The 16,503-nt window shown below is 58.7% G+C and overlaps 1 protein-coding gene and 1 long non-coding RNA gene across 5 annotated transcripts; one reads left to right on the top strand and one right to left on the bottom strand.

Annotated features, from left to right (window-relative positions):
• Positions 1–1,002: 1,002 nt before the first annotated feature.
• CHST1 (carbohydrate sulfotransferase 1) lies at positions 1,003–16,489 on the bottom strand. 4 transcript variants are annotated; one of them, XM_074272346.1, is made up of 3 exons: positions 15,915–16,489; positions 3,775–3,884; positions 1,003–3,100 (listed from the first exon to the last, which is right to left on the bottom strand). In XM_074272346.1, the coding sequence occupies exon 3, from the start codon at positions 3,057–3,059 to the stop codon at positions 1,797–1,799; it is 1,263 nt and encodes a 420-aa protein (XP_074128447.1). In that variant the 5' UTR covers positions 3,060–3,100; positions 3,775–3,884; positions 15,915–16,489; the 3' UTR covers positions 1,003–1,796. The 4 variants fall into 4 exon arrangements, with proteins under 4 accessions (XP_074128447.1, XP_074128446.1, XP_074128448.1 ...); XM_074272345.1 differs by having other exon boundaries at positions 3,775–3,887; XM_074272347.1 differs by lacking the exon at positions 15,915–16,489 and adding an exon at positions 7,723–7,895 and having other exon boundaries at positions 3,775–3,887.
• Positions 8,943–12,397, top strand: LOC141545368 (uncharacterized). The gene is made up of 5 exons (XR_012482992.1): positions 8,943–9,717; positions 9,859–9,934; positions 10,350–10,593; positions 11,493–11,564; positions 11,895–12,397. It is a non-coding gene; the product is annotated as an uncharacterized LOC141545368 (long non-coding RNA).
• Positions 16,490–16,503: the final 14 nt, after the last annotated feature.

Here is a 16,503-nt window from a genome sequence, read left to right on the forward strand (position 1 = left end):
GACCCGGCAGGTCAAAGGCAGCGGCCGGGCCTTCCTCCCAGACTACTCGTGTCGCTCCTCCTCCGGCACACAGTAGGTGCTTAATAAGCCCACTGCGCCCAGCTCTAAATCCCCGGGTCTTTCGGGCTCTAACCGGGTCCTGCTTCGGTCCCACGGCCAGGGTTCGGTGGAACGCGGCCTCCCAGACGCCAGCCTGCCTACGTGGGGGATGGGGGAGGAGATTTGCCACAAAGTTTTCTAGAACCTGGAGCCTCCGCCAGCTTTCCCCACCTGCACCTGGCAGAGGCGGTTCCCTGGTGCTAAGGGAGCGGAACTGGGGAAAGCCCCCAACCCCTTATTTATTCTTACTCATGCACCAAGGCCTGTGCTGGGACCGGGGACGCAGAGGCGAAGCCTGGGTGGTCCCGTAGCTTGAGGAGCTTCCGTTCTAGGGAGGGGAGAGGTCCCGGGGGAGCCGCCTTTCCCGCTCTCCTCCCGATGCCTAAGGGACTTGGCCAATGTCTCCGTAGCCAGAGAAACTTCCGGGACCCACGGAGCAGAGAGGGGGGCCTTGGCCCCTGGGGTCAGCCCAAGAAAGAAGCTCTAATCGGCCGTGGCCCCAGGGGCTTATCCATCGTCTCCCCCCACAAGAGGTAAAGCAGGCGGGGCTCAGACACCGGTGGCAGAGACCCCCCCCAGGTTCAAATTCCAGGGGTTCCTTAACAATTGGGTGACGTCGGGCCAGTGACGGGCCCTCCCTGAATCGGTTTTCTCATCTGTACTAGGGAGAGGTGGGATTGGACGGTCTTCGTTTAGCTCCAGTTCCCATGATGCCTCAGGTCCCTGAGGATGAGCAGGGAGCGCTTTCCTCTAGGCTGTAGCCCCAAAGGCTGGGCTCCTTCTCACAGGTAGCGGGTCAGTACCACGGGCTCCCCCGCCCCACGCCCGTCAGCCTCACCTCGGCCCCCCAGAAGGGGCGTCTCCAGCCCGCCACGGTCCCCCCCAAGGCTGCCTCTGGCACAGTGAGCATCAATGACCTCTTTTATTTACAGAAAACAGAGAAAGCAGTCCGTTCTTTCATTAGCAAACCAACCCGACTATTTTTTCTTTTTTTTTTTTCTTTTTTTTTGGCACAAAAAGTTGTCACAGGTGAACCCCTAAAAGCCAACAGAGACTCTTACACCAATCAGCGGCCGGCCCGGCAACAAGACTCAAACAAACGACGTTATTGCCACAGACTGGGGGGCGGGGGGGGGCACAAGGAGCTCCACATTCACCTCACAGGGAAAAACAAAACAAGAGAAGAAAGAACCTGCGGGGCAATGGCCGGGGGTTGGGGGAGGGGCCGGTGTGGGGGGAGGGGTCCTCGTGGAGGCGGGGGGAGGGGGAGCAGAATGGTGGCTTCGGGCGGGGACTGACACCATTCGAGAAGGTCTTTTTCTTTTTAATCTCTTACCTTGGAAAAGTGCAAAAAGTACAATAACCCCGAGGACCCTTCCGTCGGGGCAGTTGTGTCCTGCACGTCTCGGCAGGTGGGGGGGAGTGAGTGACGTGGGCGGGGCGGGGATTTGTAAACATTGGTAACCATCCACAGAGAGCCCTGGCTCCCGCGGGCTGGGGGCGCCCCCCCATCCCCCTCCATTCCCTAGTGACGCCCGTCCAGGGCGTAGTGCAATTTCAGAGAAAAGAGCAGGGGGCGAGGGAGGGGGGCACGAAGACGGGGTCCGGGAGGGAGGGGATAAGGCAACAGTTAAGAAGGGTCCTCCGGGCCGAGCCCCGCCCCGCCCCCGGCCCGAGCCCCGCCCCAGTCCCGGCCGTCACAAGAAGGGCAGGAAGGCGCGCTCCTCCACCAGGCTGACGGACAGGTTCTTGAGCTCCTGCTCCGAGGCCGCCACCCTGTAGCCCAGCTGGGCCAGCACGTGCTGGCAGGCGTTCTGCGTGAAGGCCACGATGTCGTAGGAGAGCCGGAAGCGCCACTTCTCGGCCGTGGCCGCCGAGTTCCGCAGCGTGCCGTACTTGTGCTTGGAGGAGGCGCGGTCCCCGCGCGTGTTGTTGTGGATCCAGCGCTCCACGTGGCCGTCCAGCGGGATGCCCAGGAAGCCGTAGATCTCCTCCGTCTTCTTCATGGGGTTGCGGGCCAGGTCCTCGTAGCGCACCAGCATGTACTTGCCCTTGAGCCAGGCGGGCCGCGTGAGCCCGGTGGACACGGAGTTCCAGAAGTCCTCGCACACCGTGGTCAGCTGGCTCACGTCCAGGTTGTAGGGCTTCCGCCCGGTGCCGTCCCAGATGCGCCACAGCCGGTACGTGTCCCGGAAGGTCTCGCTGCGCGACGCCAGGATGCCCCGGGGATCCCGCACCAGCTGGATGACCTTGAGGTTGAGCCGCGGGTCCTCCACCAGCGCGCGCAGGTCATTGACCTCGGGCACGCGCACCGTCTTGATGGCCACGTGGCTGCGCTCCCGGCAGGCCTCGGCCGCCAGGGTGAGGTTGAGGAGGCCGCACTTGCGCACGCAGTCCCCCTCCTCCAGGTTCGCGTCGGCCGGGCCCTGGGCCTCGCACACCGGCGGCGAGCAGAGGGCCTTGCTGGCGCCGCGCCGGAAGATCCTGTCCGTGGTGTGGTTGACCGGGGGCGGCTTGATGTAGTTCTCCAGGAAGTAGAGGTCGCAGTCGTAGAGGCTGCGCAGCAGGTCGCGGCTGGCGCCCAGCATCACGCGCCGGTCCGTGGGGCTCTTGCCCTGCGTGAAGCGCGGCAGCAGCGTGTACTGCACGTGGTAGAGGGGCTCGAACAGGTAGAAGAAGTCCAGGTGCTGGTTGAAGAGCTGGCCCACGAAGGACGAGCCGCTGCGCGTGGTGGCCAGGATGAGGATGTGCGTCTTCCGCGACAGGTTGTAGGCCGCCGTGGGGCTCTCCTCGCACAGGCGCTCGGCCAGCTCGGCCTCCCCGGGGCCCGGGCTACAGTTCGCGGGGCTGGCCACCGGGCAGCTGTGGAAGGACTTGGCGGTGAAGGTGCGGATGGCCGTGTACTGGATAGCGATGGAGGCCAAGGCGAGGAGGAGGACAGCCTTCCAGGAGCATTGCATGACTGGACACCTTCATGGGGATGCTGCTCCAGGCTCGGGATCTGGGGAAGCAGGGCAGTGGTCAGGGCACCCCGGGTCCCAGAGCCCCTCTCCCCGAGGGTCCCAGAGCCCCCCCTCCCCGGCATCCCTTCCTCCTTTCCCCAGAATCCCGGGAGCCCCGAGACTGACAATGTGGGAAACGCCACTGCAGTTCTCTGCCTCAGTTTCCCCATCTGTAAAATGGGAAGCTTAGACTCCCAGTCCCTTCCAAAACGGGGGACCTTCCTGTGGGGAGGGAATGCTAGATTCAGGAGCAGGAGCAGGGTTCCAGTCTCATCCCTGATACTCTGTGGAAATGAATCCCCTCTCTTCCTGGGACTGGTAATAACCGTGTCAAGTTCAGAAGGTTATGCACACCAGGGGGCCTGGTCCTAGGACCCTGAGCATTTTAGCAACCCACAAAATAAGCAGGAAAGTAGAAAAAAGGGACGATAGGAAAAAATGCCTATTGATTTTTTTGCACAGGGTTCCCTTTGGCCCTCATCCCAAAGCTCCCATTGCCGGACAGGAAAAGGAAACGGGAAGGTGGTGTGGGGCCAGGGATCGGAACCTCTGAGATAAGCTCCCACATCCTGCGGGGAGGGGGCCGGAGGCTGCTGAAGCTGCTGAAGTCTCGAGAAAAAGGACAAGGGCCACCCCAGCACCAGCACCACCTCCTCCCCCCACTGACACTTACCAGGGGGCTACTGGGAAGTGCCGGCAGCCACAGGTGCCCCCTTGGGAACCTCCTTCTGCTACCAGGGTCTCCAGGCTCAGTCAGGGCCTGCTTAAGTCCATGCCGCTGCCCTGCTGAGACACGGAGGGGAAGAGAGAGGGGAAGACGGCAGCACTTATTGTTATTCATAATAATCACCATCATAATTTTTATTAGATTACAAAAAGCAGTCATTTTATCTGCCGTGAGATAGTCTATAGAATATTAAGTAGAAATGAACAATAGCGAGAGAGTGACTTGTCCAAAGACTTTCTCTATCTGAATTCTATTGAAAAAGATGAGAATGAGATTAGTAATAACAATAATAGTAATAATAATGCCTTTTTCCCATTACCCAAAGCAATCACTTTATCCACCTGCACAATAGAAGGAAAATAACAGAAAAGCATCTGGTCCTGAGACTGACTAGTGATGAGAAGGCAGAAGAAAATAAGAGTAACAGCTGGTATTTATAGAAGTGCTTTATAAATACTATCTCATTTGAGCCTCACAACCACCCTACAAGGACTTTTATTGTCCCCATTCTACAATTGATGAAACTGAGGCAGATGGAGCTTAAGTGACTTGTCCCCTTGCAGAAGTATCTACATTAGTAAAGGCAGTTTCTCTACCAGGAATTCCCTATACCAATGAAATTCTTGGTCTTGGATCAAAAACAAACAAACAAACAAACAAATAGATAAAGAAATTAATGAATAAATAAATAAATAGATAAATAAATAAATGAAATAAAAACCTCTCCCCAAAAGAAAAACCCCAAATCCACAACTATTTTTCTCCTTTCAAAGAACTAATATTAGGGGTACAACATATTCCAAAGTAGCCCATTTTTAAGACATATCAAGAAACCTGCCATTAGGATGGTCCTTTGCCCACCACCAACAGCTTTGAGTCCTTTGCCCCTAGATGCTTTTAATGTGATTTCACCTGGAGTGGGACACTGGGGATACCACAGAATCCAGGAATCTGAAGATCCATAACCCAAGTCTAGCTTTGACCCTGTGCTGCTTCTATTACTCTATGAAGCCTCAGATTTCTCAACAATAAGAAGATACTTGTACTAACTGCCTCCAAACAAATATAAAAGAATTATTATTCTCATCTCACCTTTTTATTGGTGGAGCCTAAATATTATTATCATTATGATGATATTCAGTGCTTAGAGCACTGCACCTGAAATCAGAAATATTGTCTCAGACACTAAGCTGAAGAGTTGCCAGCTAGCCTCTCTTAAGTGTCCATTTTCTCATCTGAAAAATAATGATCCTTTGCAAGACATCTATGATCCTGTGAAACCAAGTCCCAAAGACTTGAATGATCTGCCTGAAGTCAATTACACAAATATCAGGAGGCAGAGCCAGGATTCAGATTCAGCCAAATCTAACCAGATGAAATTTAAAAGAATTAAATGTAAAGTTCTGTTCTTGGGTTCAAAAAATCAATTGCCCAAGTACTTGAGCCTCAGTTTCCTTCCAAGTAAAGTGAAAGGGTTGATCTTAGATTCCTGGTGATTCTGAATCATAAACTACCCATTCCCCCAAATCAATATTCCCTCTCCTTTCTCTCTGTGTTCACACAAATTATACTTGAAGACTCCCCCCTCATCTCAGACTCTCAAAATCCTTCTTTTCCTTGAAGCCTTGATTCAGGTGCCACCATCTTGGTAATAATTCCCTGCATCTCCCAGCTGTTCCTATGTTCTATCTCCTACGCTTCCTGGTAGTTACTTTTATATGCCATGTTGTGTCCCTACAGGGCCATACCTTCCAAAAAGTAGTAACTGGGGCAAGGAATATTTACCAATACCCAGCGCCAAATATTGGAGATACAGAAAGGGACAAAAGGCAGCCTCTTCCCTCGAGAAGCTCACCAGCTACTAGATAGCTCTTGTGTTGACTTGAACTGGATTTTTATATAATCTATGTTGTCGGTCCCCCACAAGGGAATTAACAAAGCCAACTTGCTAAGTTGTCCCATGTAGCTGGAAGCCTTTTAACTAAAATCAGCAGGAAGGAAAATGGGCTTCGAACGAGTCAGCCAAGGGATAGCTTGCCAACATGCAAACAGCTATGGACAAACAAGCTACACGGGCTAAACTGGAGAGAATCAGCGGAGAGAAGGCATTAGCATTGGTGGGGATCAGGAAGGCTTCTCGGAGAGGCTGGGATTTAAGCAGGGAGGCCAGGAGGCAGGGGATGGGAGGAGAGCGCTGCAGACTGGAAAACAACCACAAGGAGTCTGAAGATGGAGAATCTTGTACAAGGAACAGCACAAAGCCCAGCGTCTGATCACAGAGTGTAGTTTTAAAATCTGCTGTGGAAAAAAACTGAAAAAAAGCTCACGGTTCTCAAATCCAGTGAGAAAAAACAACATGCATTTCCCGGGTTCGTTGTGGTTTTTTCCTTCTGGAGCATTCCTGTAGGACTGGTTGAGGTAATTTTTGGTGATGGGTAAATTCTAATTGTTTCTATAAAAAAAAGAATATTTTCTCTTACCTATACCATCAATTACTCACATTTCTGCGTGTTTTTCAGGTTTATAAGGTACCTTCCTTACAATGACACTAGAGTTTAAGGAGTGAAAGTTTTCCCATCCCCATTTTACAGAAGAGGAAATTGAGGGAAGTGCCTTACTCAGTGTCACAGCAACGGTGTCAGAGGCAGAATTTGAATTCAGGACCACCGTGCTCACAGGACCTCAGCCACCCTGGGGAGGGCCGGGTTGGAAATCACGGCTGATCTAACAGTTCTACCTCTACAGTGTTAAACCCTTGAAGCCCTCCTTTGTGACATAGTATCTGGAGCTCCCTCTCCCATGCTCACACCTCCTACACCCGGTTTTTTGTCCTTGCCAGTCACGTGTCCGAGAACAAGGATGGGGAGCCTCCTTTCACAGTTCTGTCCATAAAGAGACGGGGCGACCCTGGGAAAGTCAGTGGGGAAGGGAAGAGACGGCCCGCTTTTAAATCCCATAGGCTCCCGCGCCTCCCAATCCTGTGGATCTTTCTGGAAACCGGGTGTCCGGAGACTGGATTGTTAGGTCTCCTGATGGCGGATGCAGCTGATCTCTCAATGCTTCAGCAGCAAGAGCTGGACGGGCTTAGGGGCTCGGACTCCCCGTGGGCAGTCTGGTGAGCCCAGGGAGGAAGGGGGGGAGAGACTGATTGGGGAAATGGATAGTTCGTCTATGATTTAAAATCTCCAGGAATCAGAGATCATCCAGATCCCAAACCCTTCCTGTTTTCCTGGGAGGGAAACTGAGGCCCGAGGCCTTGAGCAGTGGGTTTGGAGAACACGAGGATATAGGCACAATATACATGTGTTTAAATGCATAAAATACACATGACTATAAGAGAAACCAATTATACTGGAGCACGATTTAAAAATATTAAAAAACAGAACCAGCCCATCGGCCCGGGGTAGAAATAAAGAAGTCTAAGATTCCCTCCGCCCGGAAGTTGTTCAGCGCCCTCCGAGCGGGTCCCTGCTCCCACCCGTGCTCCCCCCCCACCCGAGCCCTCCACCATGGCCCATTGAGTCCCGAGGGCGGGGCCTTGCCATGAGCTCCATCCGGGCCCTGAAGGGCGCGAGGTCTGCGCTTTCTCCCTGCAACCAAGTTCTGCTTTGTGTCTTTCCTTAAAAGCTGGAGCGCCTTCCGGAAGTCGAGAAACGCCGCCCCGGCCCGAGAAGAAGCCATGGCGTCTGCACGCTGCAGAAGGATGCTATTCCCCCCTTTTCCCCTTCACGTGACCGCCCTTTCCTGACTTTTCTTTCCCATGTGACTGGTCCGGACGCGGGACCGCGCGTGTACAACCTGCACCAGGTCACCTGTTGTCGCAGGGAGGGAGGGAGGGGGAGAGAAAACTCTGGAAGTCCGCCTCTCATAAGCGGACCCTGAAGCTGCACTTACAAGTAGCTGGGGTGCTGGTGAGGGGGAGGGCGGGGACGCGCAGACGATTTCTGGCACAGATGAAGCGCTTTTTCACCCGTCCATTCATTCCAGTAGAAAGTGGGGAGATTTGGGCTCCCCCAGAGCCCGGCCCGGTACCCGGATCCGCCCGTGCCCCGCTCGGGAAGGGGCTTTTAAAGCCGCTGCTCTGCTTCCGACAGCGGCGCCACCTCCCGGGCGCGGCCTGGCGGCGCCCTCCCCCTCCCCCCCGCCCCTCCCTGCCACCCTCGCTCAGGTGGGGTCCGCGGCTGTGTGCCTCCGCTCTCCGGGGGCCCCCGGTTCTACGTGCGTAGTCTTTCTTCTGCCCTCTAGTGGCCGCGCGGAAAACAGCAGCCCCTGGCCCTGCCTTTACCCTCCGGCCGTTTTGGGGTTCCCCGTCCTGCCGGCCGGGGGGATGCAGCCCGCGGGAGGCTTTCCGCCGAACGCGGGGAGGGGCTGATGCAGCGCAGCCTCTCGGAAGGAAATGGGCGCATTTGGCCTTTGCCGGCGACCCGGCTCCAGGGCCCAACCCCCCCTTTCCCCCGCCTAAGAGTTCTGAGCTGGGGCTCAGTCAGGGCCAGAACTTTTCACCTGCGGCCCCGCCCTCCCCGTAAACACAAATGGCTTCTGTGCCCCCTCGGAGAAAGGAAACTTTCCTCTAAACTGTGGAAACTTCCAGAGGAAGAGACAGGGCGGCCCTGCCTGGCGAGGGAGCTGTTCACTCGGGCCCAGCGCACCGGCCCGGCCCGCTCTCCCTCGGCCCCCCTCCCCCCCCCCTCGGCCCCTGCACGCTCAGGAGTCCGCCGCTGGGGGGGCCGCCCTCCCCCACACCTCATTCGCTGGCTCTGTCCTCCCCGGGGTTTGCTCCCTGAGGGAGGATCGTAGGGAGGACAGACGCGAGGCTCGAAGTCCCAGCTCTGAGCTTTCCCAGACTGGTTCAGTCTTGGGGAGCTCCGGCCAATAATCCCTCTGGCTCCCCCTCCCCCCCTCCCCCTGGAAACATCAGCCCGCGGTTCCCCACTAGGGCCCCGGCGTCCCTGGGAGCGCGGGGCTCACAAGGCATGGAACGCAGGCCAGGCTTTCTCTCCCGCGGGGGGCTGAATGGAGCCCCCGCCCCTCCCCCGCCGGTACCCCCCCCTCTGCGGCTCCTCCCACCCCAGGGACCCAGACAGCCGCTTCCCGCCGATCCGGCTGGGCCGCAGCAGAGCCTCCCGCCGCCTTCCCCGGCCCGGTGCTGTCAGGCTTTCCTGAGCCCGCCTTAAAACTGAGAGTGGGACCCGGGGCTCTGGGCTTGATTTCCACCTCTGTGAAACGGAGCCAGCGGTGCCGTCCGACCCTCGCGGCTCCCGGGCTGCTGTGAGGGGAGCCTGGGAAAGCAGGGGCCCGGAGGGCGCGGGACTCGGTTCTGGGGGAGACCCCGAGAACGGGAAGAAAGTCCCTCACGGGAGAAATTTGGAGTTGAGGAGGCCATTCCCGGAGCTGTGGGAGAGCGCCCGGCGGCTCCCAGAGGCCCACGGCCCGGCCTTCCTCCCTGACTTAGGGATGGCTGCGTGCCCCTCCCCCCCCACCGGGAGCCGGACAGCCGGGCCGTCTCAGTTCTGCCAGAGGTGAAGCCGGTCCAACCTGTTTGGAGGAGACCCACCGCCCCTCATCCTCACTTCAGGCCCGACATCTGCTTTGCCCCCTGGCTCTCTGGGCCCACGGAACGGCCGTGGCTGCAGAGCTGGGGGGGGGGGGGATGTTAGCGAGGAGAGGGGCAGAGAAGGGGAAGGGGGCCAGACTAGGCCACGGCCCTCCCCCACTCCTGGTCCAGCCCCCCAGGCTTGAAGCTGGGGCCCGGAGTCTCAGGAGTGAAGGGAGATTCCAGTCAGGAGCTCCTCTCACCCACATCCAGCCTCCTTTCCCCCGTGGCTCACAGCCAAGGTTTGCAAAGCTTCCCACACATTACCTCGCTGGAGCCTCACTTCAGCCTTCCAGGTAGGTGTTCTCATCGTACCCATTTTGCAGATGAACCAACTGAGGCTCAGAGCAGTTGAGGCTTGCCCAGGTCCGCACATGCACATAGTGTCTGAGGCCAGATCCAGAAGCCAGACTCCGATCCCACTGTTCTTTCCACAGCTACTCACAGGGAGTGACTGACTGGCACCCGCCCCACCCCACACAGGTACTCCACCCCGTCCAGATGGCAGGGAAGGTGAGAAGGGGATTAGATTTGGGGGGCAGGACTTTGGGGTGGGGGCGGGGAGGGGAACATGAGGCACATGGGAAGGGGTCAAAACCCCAGGAGTTAAAACAACTCTGTTCCCTTTGACCATCCCGACACTCTCTCTCTACCATGTATAAGGCCTAAGGCTCTGACACACAAAAACAGTTAAAATCCTTGCCCAGCTCTGAGCTTTCCCAGACTGGTTCAGTCCAGAAGCATTCAGTCCATGCTTCCATTCTTTGGGGGGGAGGGGGGCAAGTTGCAAAATATAACATTTAAATAGATGCACAACCTCATGTGGGCTGAGGCTGACCACCCAGGGAAACGCACCTAGTCTGGGGGTGTGCATACAGTAAGAACTTAATAAGTGTTTTTTAATTTTTGGATTGCAACTGGAAGCCAGAAAGCAAGAAAATGTCTGAGACAGGATTTGAACCCAGATCTCCTTGACCCTACACCTGAGCTAGGCCAGAAAGGAGCTAAAGATTCAAAGGGATGGAGTCCTTGCACGACAGGCCTTTGGAAGGACCGGGACCTACCAAAATCTGAAGCAGGAGAGGAACACAGAGGAGAAGTTCTAATATTCCCCCGGAGTCCCGAGGCTGGTCATCTCCCTGCGCCCACAGTGGGCCAAGAACAGAAGCCAGGTGCGTTCTCCCCGTCAGCCGTCCCAGTCCTCGCAGACACCTGCTGCAGGGCCTGGCCGTGACCACTAGGCTGACCACCAGGCCTCCCAGCAGCACCGTGCAGTGGGAAGGGCCCTGGCTGGAGCCTAAGGACCAACCTCAGTTGTGAACTCGCCCCTCTGGGACACAGTCTCACACTGTCTGCTTCACATGGGAAAGAAAGGGTTTCGTAAGCCATGAAAACCGACCAGAAGGTGAGCCGTGACTGCGGGCACATCCTGGCACCTGGGAACCATCGTTTTACTTCTTAATTCACCTTGAAAACTATAAAACACCTGGCAGAAGCAAAGTGTTATGGGGGGGAGCTCACCACTTATGCAGGGGCCCACTTCCCGGCAACCATTAAGAAGCAAACGCTGGTTTTCCTTCCCCCCACCATCCCCTGCCTGTTTTCCCCTCTCCTTCTGTATGCTGTTTCCCCTTGTTTGAACATAAGCTTCTTAAGGACAGGGGTTCTTTCTCTTTGTGTATATTTGCCATTCCAACACTTAGCATAGAGTAAGCGCTTAATGAATGCAGGATGCTGCCCTGCTTGAGATTTACTTCCTGGGGTCAGAGGACCAGAATGGAGGGGGACCTTAGAGGTCTTCTGGTCTAATTTTGCAAATGGGGGACTGAAGTCCAGACTGGAGTCAAGTACATTCAGAGCCAAAATTCAAATTTGGATTCCCGACCTCCAAATCCAGCATGACACTGACCCACATGGAAACTCCTTGCAGAAATGGAAATTATAATTTATTAATCTTAGAAAGCTGTTTAGGGCATTGGGAGGGTAAGGGAGGTCACACAGCCAGTCTTCGTCAAAGCAAACCTTGAACTCAGGGCTTCCGATCTCTTAGACCAGCCCCTTTGCTTCCTAGGTCAAGCTATGCTTCATCAATCCCGCTGAAAGAAGGCAAAGAGTCCTCAAAAGCAGATCCTGTTTCCTTCTGGTATTTGTCTTCAGTGCTAGCATGGAGCAGATGTTTAATGGACACAAAAGGAATAAGTGAAAGAATGAATGAATGAATGAATAAGTGAGTGAATCAATGAATGAATGAGAGAATGAGTAAGTAAATGAATAAGTGAATCAATGAGTGAATGAGTAAAGGAATGAGTCAGTGAATGAGTGAATTAATGAATGAGTAAATTAATGAGTGAATTAATGAACAAGTGAGTGAATGAGTGCATGAATAAATGAATGAATGTTCTCCAATTTTTTATATGCCTAAATTGTAAACTCCTTTTATTAGGGATTACATCTTTGCTCTCATTTCCTCCAGATCTCATCCTCTAGACAGACCTTTCTTGACGTGGTTGGTCCTTCTAAACACAATCTCCACCTTTACCAAAAAATGGCCCTCAGCAGAGGGAAAAGCCAGGCTGGCTCCACCACCCTGAGCCAGCTCCACTGCCCTGGCCCAGCTCCACTACCCTGAGCCAGCTCCACCACCAGGCGGCTCCACCATCCTCCCCCAGCTCCATCACCAGGCGGCTCCACCATCCTCCCCCAGCTCCACCATCCTGGACCAGCTTCACCACCCTGGGCCAGCTCCATCACCAGGCTGACTCCACCATCCTGGGCCCCTTCCCTCACTAATCAGAACAAGCACAAAGGGAGATTCTCCCAGCACTTGGAGAAGAAAGGAAGGCTGCAGCCAGAGCGTCCTGTGGGGCTCTGGGAGGGAGAAATCACGCCTGACAAACTCGATAGCTTTCCTGATAGAATTACAAGCCTGGTAGATGAAGGAAACGCGAGCGGGGTAATATATCTTGATTTTTTAGCAAAGCATTTGATACCGTGCCTCGTGTAATCTCACCAAATTAATTCAAACAGGCTGGGCCCCAAGCACTCGTCAGTGGAGGCCGAAAGCCGAAGCTCATGAGGTGGGAAAGGTGGGGAGGAGGGGGAGGAGAAAGAGGAAGAAGGAAAGGGGTCAGAAGGAGACAGGGGGAGGGAGGAGTGCTAGGACTGGAGAGAAAAGTGCGGGGGGATGGGGCAGGTCTTAGGTCACTGCTCTTCATCAATGCTCCTGAGAACAGGAGTAAACAGGCCTATAATGAAATTTGCAGAGGACATTAAGTTGGGAGAGCGCAGCCGGGGTGCCCGGAGGCTCTGCAAGCCTTCTCAGCTCCCGGGTCTCTGTCCGCTAAGGGGAGGGTGCCAGGCCCCATCCAGGGCAGCAGGCAGCCAAGGTGAGAGTTCCTGGCAAAGGGAGCTGGGGCAGGGGAGGTGCCAATCAGGGCCCTTCCCCTCTGAAGTGTCCCCGGCGCTGCCCCGGAGCACAGGACGAATGAGGAGGAGCAGGTAAGGCAGGGAGAGGCCCCCGGGGCCCAGATGCTGCAGAGCCCGGGGCGTATACTGAACCATAAACGTTCCTGGGAGCAGACAGGAAGCCAAAAGGGAGGTGAGTGGGCAGCCATCAGTCTGCTTCAGGCCCAAGGCCTGGTTCTGGCCCGACTTAGGGGCGATCCCAGAGTAAGAGTAAAGGTGATTCCTCCTGGGGTGGATACTTCGGTCACCTGGGAGTTGGCTAGAGGTACCTTAGACTTCTGGGAAAGTGGGAAGTAACAGACTTACGGTCAGAGACCTGAGTGCAAGTCGTGCCTGATTTGGGGGAAGTCACACCTCTCTAAGACTCAGGCTCCTCATCTTTGAAATGAGTGTGTTGGACTAAAACAGAACAAGGGACCAGAAATGCTGGCTCCTCCCAGGTGAGTGGGGCGGGGTCCCCTTGTGGGGAGCACCATCTGTGTCCAGAACAGAGGGGAACTCCTGGGGCCCCAAAGCCAAGGGCTTGCTGGCTCATATTCACCCCCACTCGGCACCCAGGAAGAAGGGCAAAGGCCAGCGGCCTCTCTCTGCTGTCTGGTCAGAGAAGGGGGGAGGGGGGAGGGAGGAGAACCAGGAGCAAGGGCGTCACACTTATGGGCTGGTGCATGTTTGCCAGGTGAACGGACAGAGACAGATGGAGGGGTGGACGGGTGGATGAGGCCGGGAGGCTCCCTTCTCAGGGCAGATGAGGGGGACCCCGCCGGGCCCCGGGCTTCTCAGATCCCTAAATCAGCGAAGTCCGGGCGCTGAGGGTCTCACCAGAAGCAGGAGCCGCCGGAGACCAGGCCAGAGAGCCCCCTCTGGGGTCAGAGGCGCGGGGGGCTCCCAGAGGCCGGGCCCCCTCCTCAGGGCCGTGGGCTCGGCTCCCAGGCAGACTTTGTGGAGGGCGCCTTCACTATACATTTCCCCTTCTCGCCACCACCACATCACTGATTACGGGGAACAAGTCTGTTTCCATGGAAACCATACAGTGACTAAGGGCTTCGGGACCTGCTCTGAACCAGATTGTGAATATCAAAGCTGCCCTGGGCCCCGGAGGGGGGGCTGGGGGCGGGGAGAGGGGGGACGAGGGGCGGCAGGAAGGTGCTGGGATGCAGACCCCGAGCACGGGGAGGCCCCGTCGGGAGCGTCTCCAGGACCCCCTGAGGATGGAGCTGTGCCCACGGGCCCGGCCCCACGGACGCCCGGCCCCGGGGCCATCCCTGCCCAACTTGGGCTCCAGCTCCATCGGTGCCCGGACCGTCCGAGCCCTCGCCAGCGTCACTGCCCGGGGGGGGGGGGGGGAGATGTCGCCCCTGGGGAGGCCAGCAGGTGGGGGGGGCCTGGGCTTGGGGAGCAGCTGCAGGGAGCCGGGATGAGAGAGGGAGCTTCCCCAGAAGACAGCCCTGCTCGGAGAGAGGGAAATTCGGATTTTAGGAGCAGATGTTCGTGCTGTGCATCCAGGGAGCTGCAGACGAGGGGACTCGGGGGACTCGGGGAGGGGGACAAGTAATGGTCCCAAGGCCTCAGCAGGGGCTGAACAGGCAGCCCCCCAAAGTCCCTTCCTCTTCCCGCACCTCAAGACCTGCCCCCTCCCAGGGAGCGGCACTAGCCAGAAGGGAAAGGAGAGCAGGAGAGCCCCCAATCAGATCCGGGCAGCAGATGGCCGCCCCTCTCCCAACCCCCCACAGGCCCCCCAAAACCCATCCTCCCCTCCCCCTGCAGGACCAGAGACGGGCTGAGGCGGAAACTCCTGCCAGTGGGCCCAGCTCCCTAAGCCTCCGGGAACCATCGGAACAGGTCCTTGAGAGCCCGGGCTGGGCAGCGGCCCCCTCCCCGTCCCGATCCACTCTCAGAGACTGAGGGCAGACGGAGAGGGAGCTCGCCCCGGCTCCCTCCGGCCACGCGCCCGCGCTCCCAAGCCCCAGAAGCCTCTCGCTCCTCCGCCTGGGATCCATCTTCAGCACCACCCGGGAAAGCTCTGGAGCCCGGTCCGCTCCCTGGGACTGACCCCCCACCGCCCCACGGGCAAAACGCCCCTCCCCACCTCCCAGCCCAGTGCCAGCTCCTGCGATTGGGGGGGTCGGGGTGCCCCGAGGTCGCTGACCCCCAGGCTCTCCCTGCTCCCAGGGCTGGCTTTGGCGGAGCCCCCTCCCGCCGCCCTCTTCATTCCCCACAGTTGAGCAGGGCTGGAGAACACGGATGAGGGCAGAGGCTGGGGAGGGGAGGGAAGCAGAAGTGGGGTACGCGGAGCGCCCCGGAGTCCGGCCACAAACCCGAGCTCCCGCCCCTTCCCACTCCCCCACGCAGCGGGCCCCGTTCCCCCCGGCAGGGGTCTCCCCCCCCCCCCTCCGGACCGGGCTGACCCCTCGGGTTCTAGCCCCGGAGTCCGGAGGGGAACGTGCCGGCACAGCCCCCGGGGGAGGGGGCAGGCCCGGGCTCGGGGCGCTCCCCCCCCCAAGCTGTCTCCCCTGTCTCTCGAGGGTCCGCCCGAAAATCTGCCCCCGGTGCGCGGCCCTGCCCCCGGCCAGGTAAGGGGGCGGGAAGCTGGCCCGGGGGGCGCCCACGCAGCCCTGGGTGGGGGGGCGGCCGCGGCTCAGCTGGTCCGGAGCCGGCCCGGGCACTGCCAGGGGAGGAGGGAGGGGACCTCTTTAAGGGAACTTAAATGGACAAGTTTGCTTTTCCTTCTTAAGTCGGCGGGGGGCGGGGGGCGGAGGAGAGCGAGGCGCCCAGCCCGTCGGAGCGCCCCCGGGAACCCGGAGGGGGAGACCCCGTGCTGGCCGGGCCCCCCGAGCCCCCCGCCCCGGTCACCCACCGGCGCTCTCTCGGGCCGTCTCCGGGCTCCGGTTTGCCGGGGCTGCGGGTCCCCAGCGCAGACCCCCCCAGCACACGCCACCGCCCCGGGGCCAGGGTGGGGCGCGCGGGAAGGAAGGGGAGTCCGCGGACAGCCGGGGGGCCCCCATCCCCGCCCCGCCCCATGCTCCGGTACCTGGTCAGGGCTGCGCCGGGAGCCGCTGCAGCGCCCAGCGCGGGCTCCATCCCGCTCGGCTCAGGCTCCGTCCGAGTCCGCGGGCGCCGGCGGCGGCAGCGGCGGGCATCCTCCGCCCTCGGCCCTCTCTCAGCCCTCCTCCTCCTCCGCGAGTCTCTTCCTCCTCCTCTTCCTCGGGCTCTCCTCCTCTCGGATCTCTCCTCCTCCTCCTCCTCCTCCTCCCGCGGCCCCTCCTCCTCCCGCGCCTCCGCGCGCCCCTCACCGGCCCCTCTCCATGACTCGGGGGCGCACGCAAGCCCCAGCGGGTCCCCCCGGGCTCCGGGTTCTCCGGGGCCGGCCGGGGTGGGCGGCTGCGCCGGGAGCGGGGAGCCGAGGGCCGGGAGCCGGGAGCCTCACTGCCGGCAGCCGCCGCTGCCTCGGAGCAGGGAGGGCCCGGGCGCGCCGCAGAGCCCGCGTCCGCAGGAGAGAGCGGGGCAGCCCCGCGCTCCGAGCCCGGCCCGGCGGAGCAGCAGCAGCGCCGCAGCCGCCCCGCCCGCCTCCGGTCCGCGAGCCAGAGCCTCGGCCGCCGAGCAGCCACAGCGACGGGCGG

This window comes from Sminthopsis crassicaudata, chromosome 6, assembly GCF_048593235.1.
Source record: "Sminthopsis crassicaudata isolate SCR6 chromosome 6, ASM4859323v1, whole genome shotgun sequence".
Classification (NCBI taxonomy): Eukaryota; Metazoa; Chordata; class Mammalia; order Dasyuromorphia; family Dasyuridae; genus Sminthopsis; species Sminthopsis crassicaudata.

Coding starts and splice junctions, on each gene's coding strand:
- CHST1 (XM_074272346.1), bottom strand. CDS start 3,059: ATGCAATGCTCCTGGAAGGCTGTCCTCCTCCTCGCCTTGGCCTCCATC.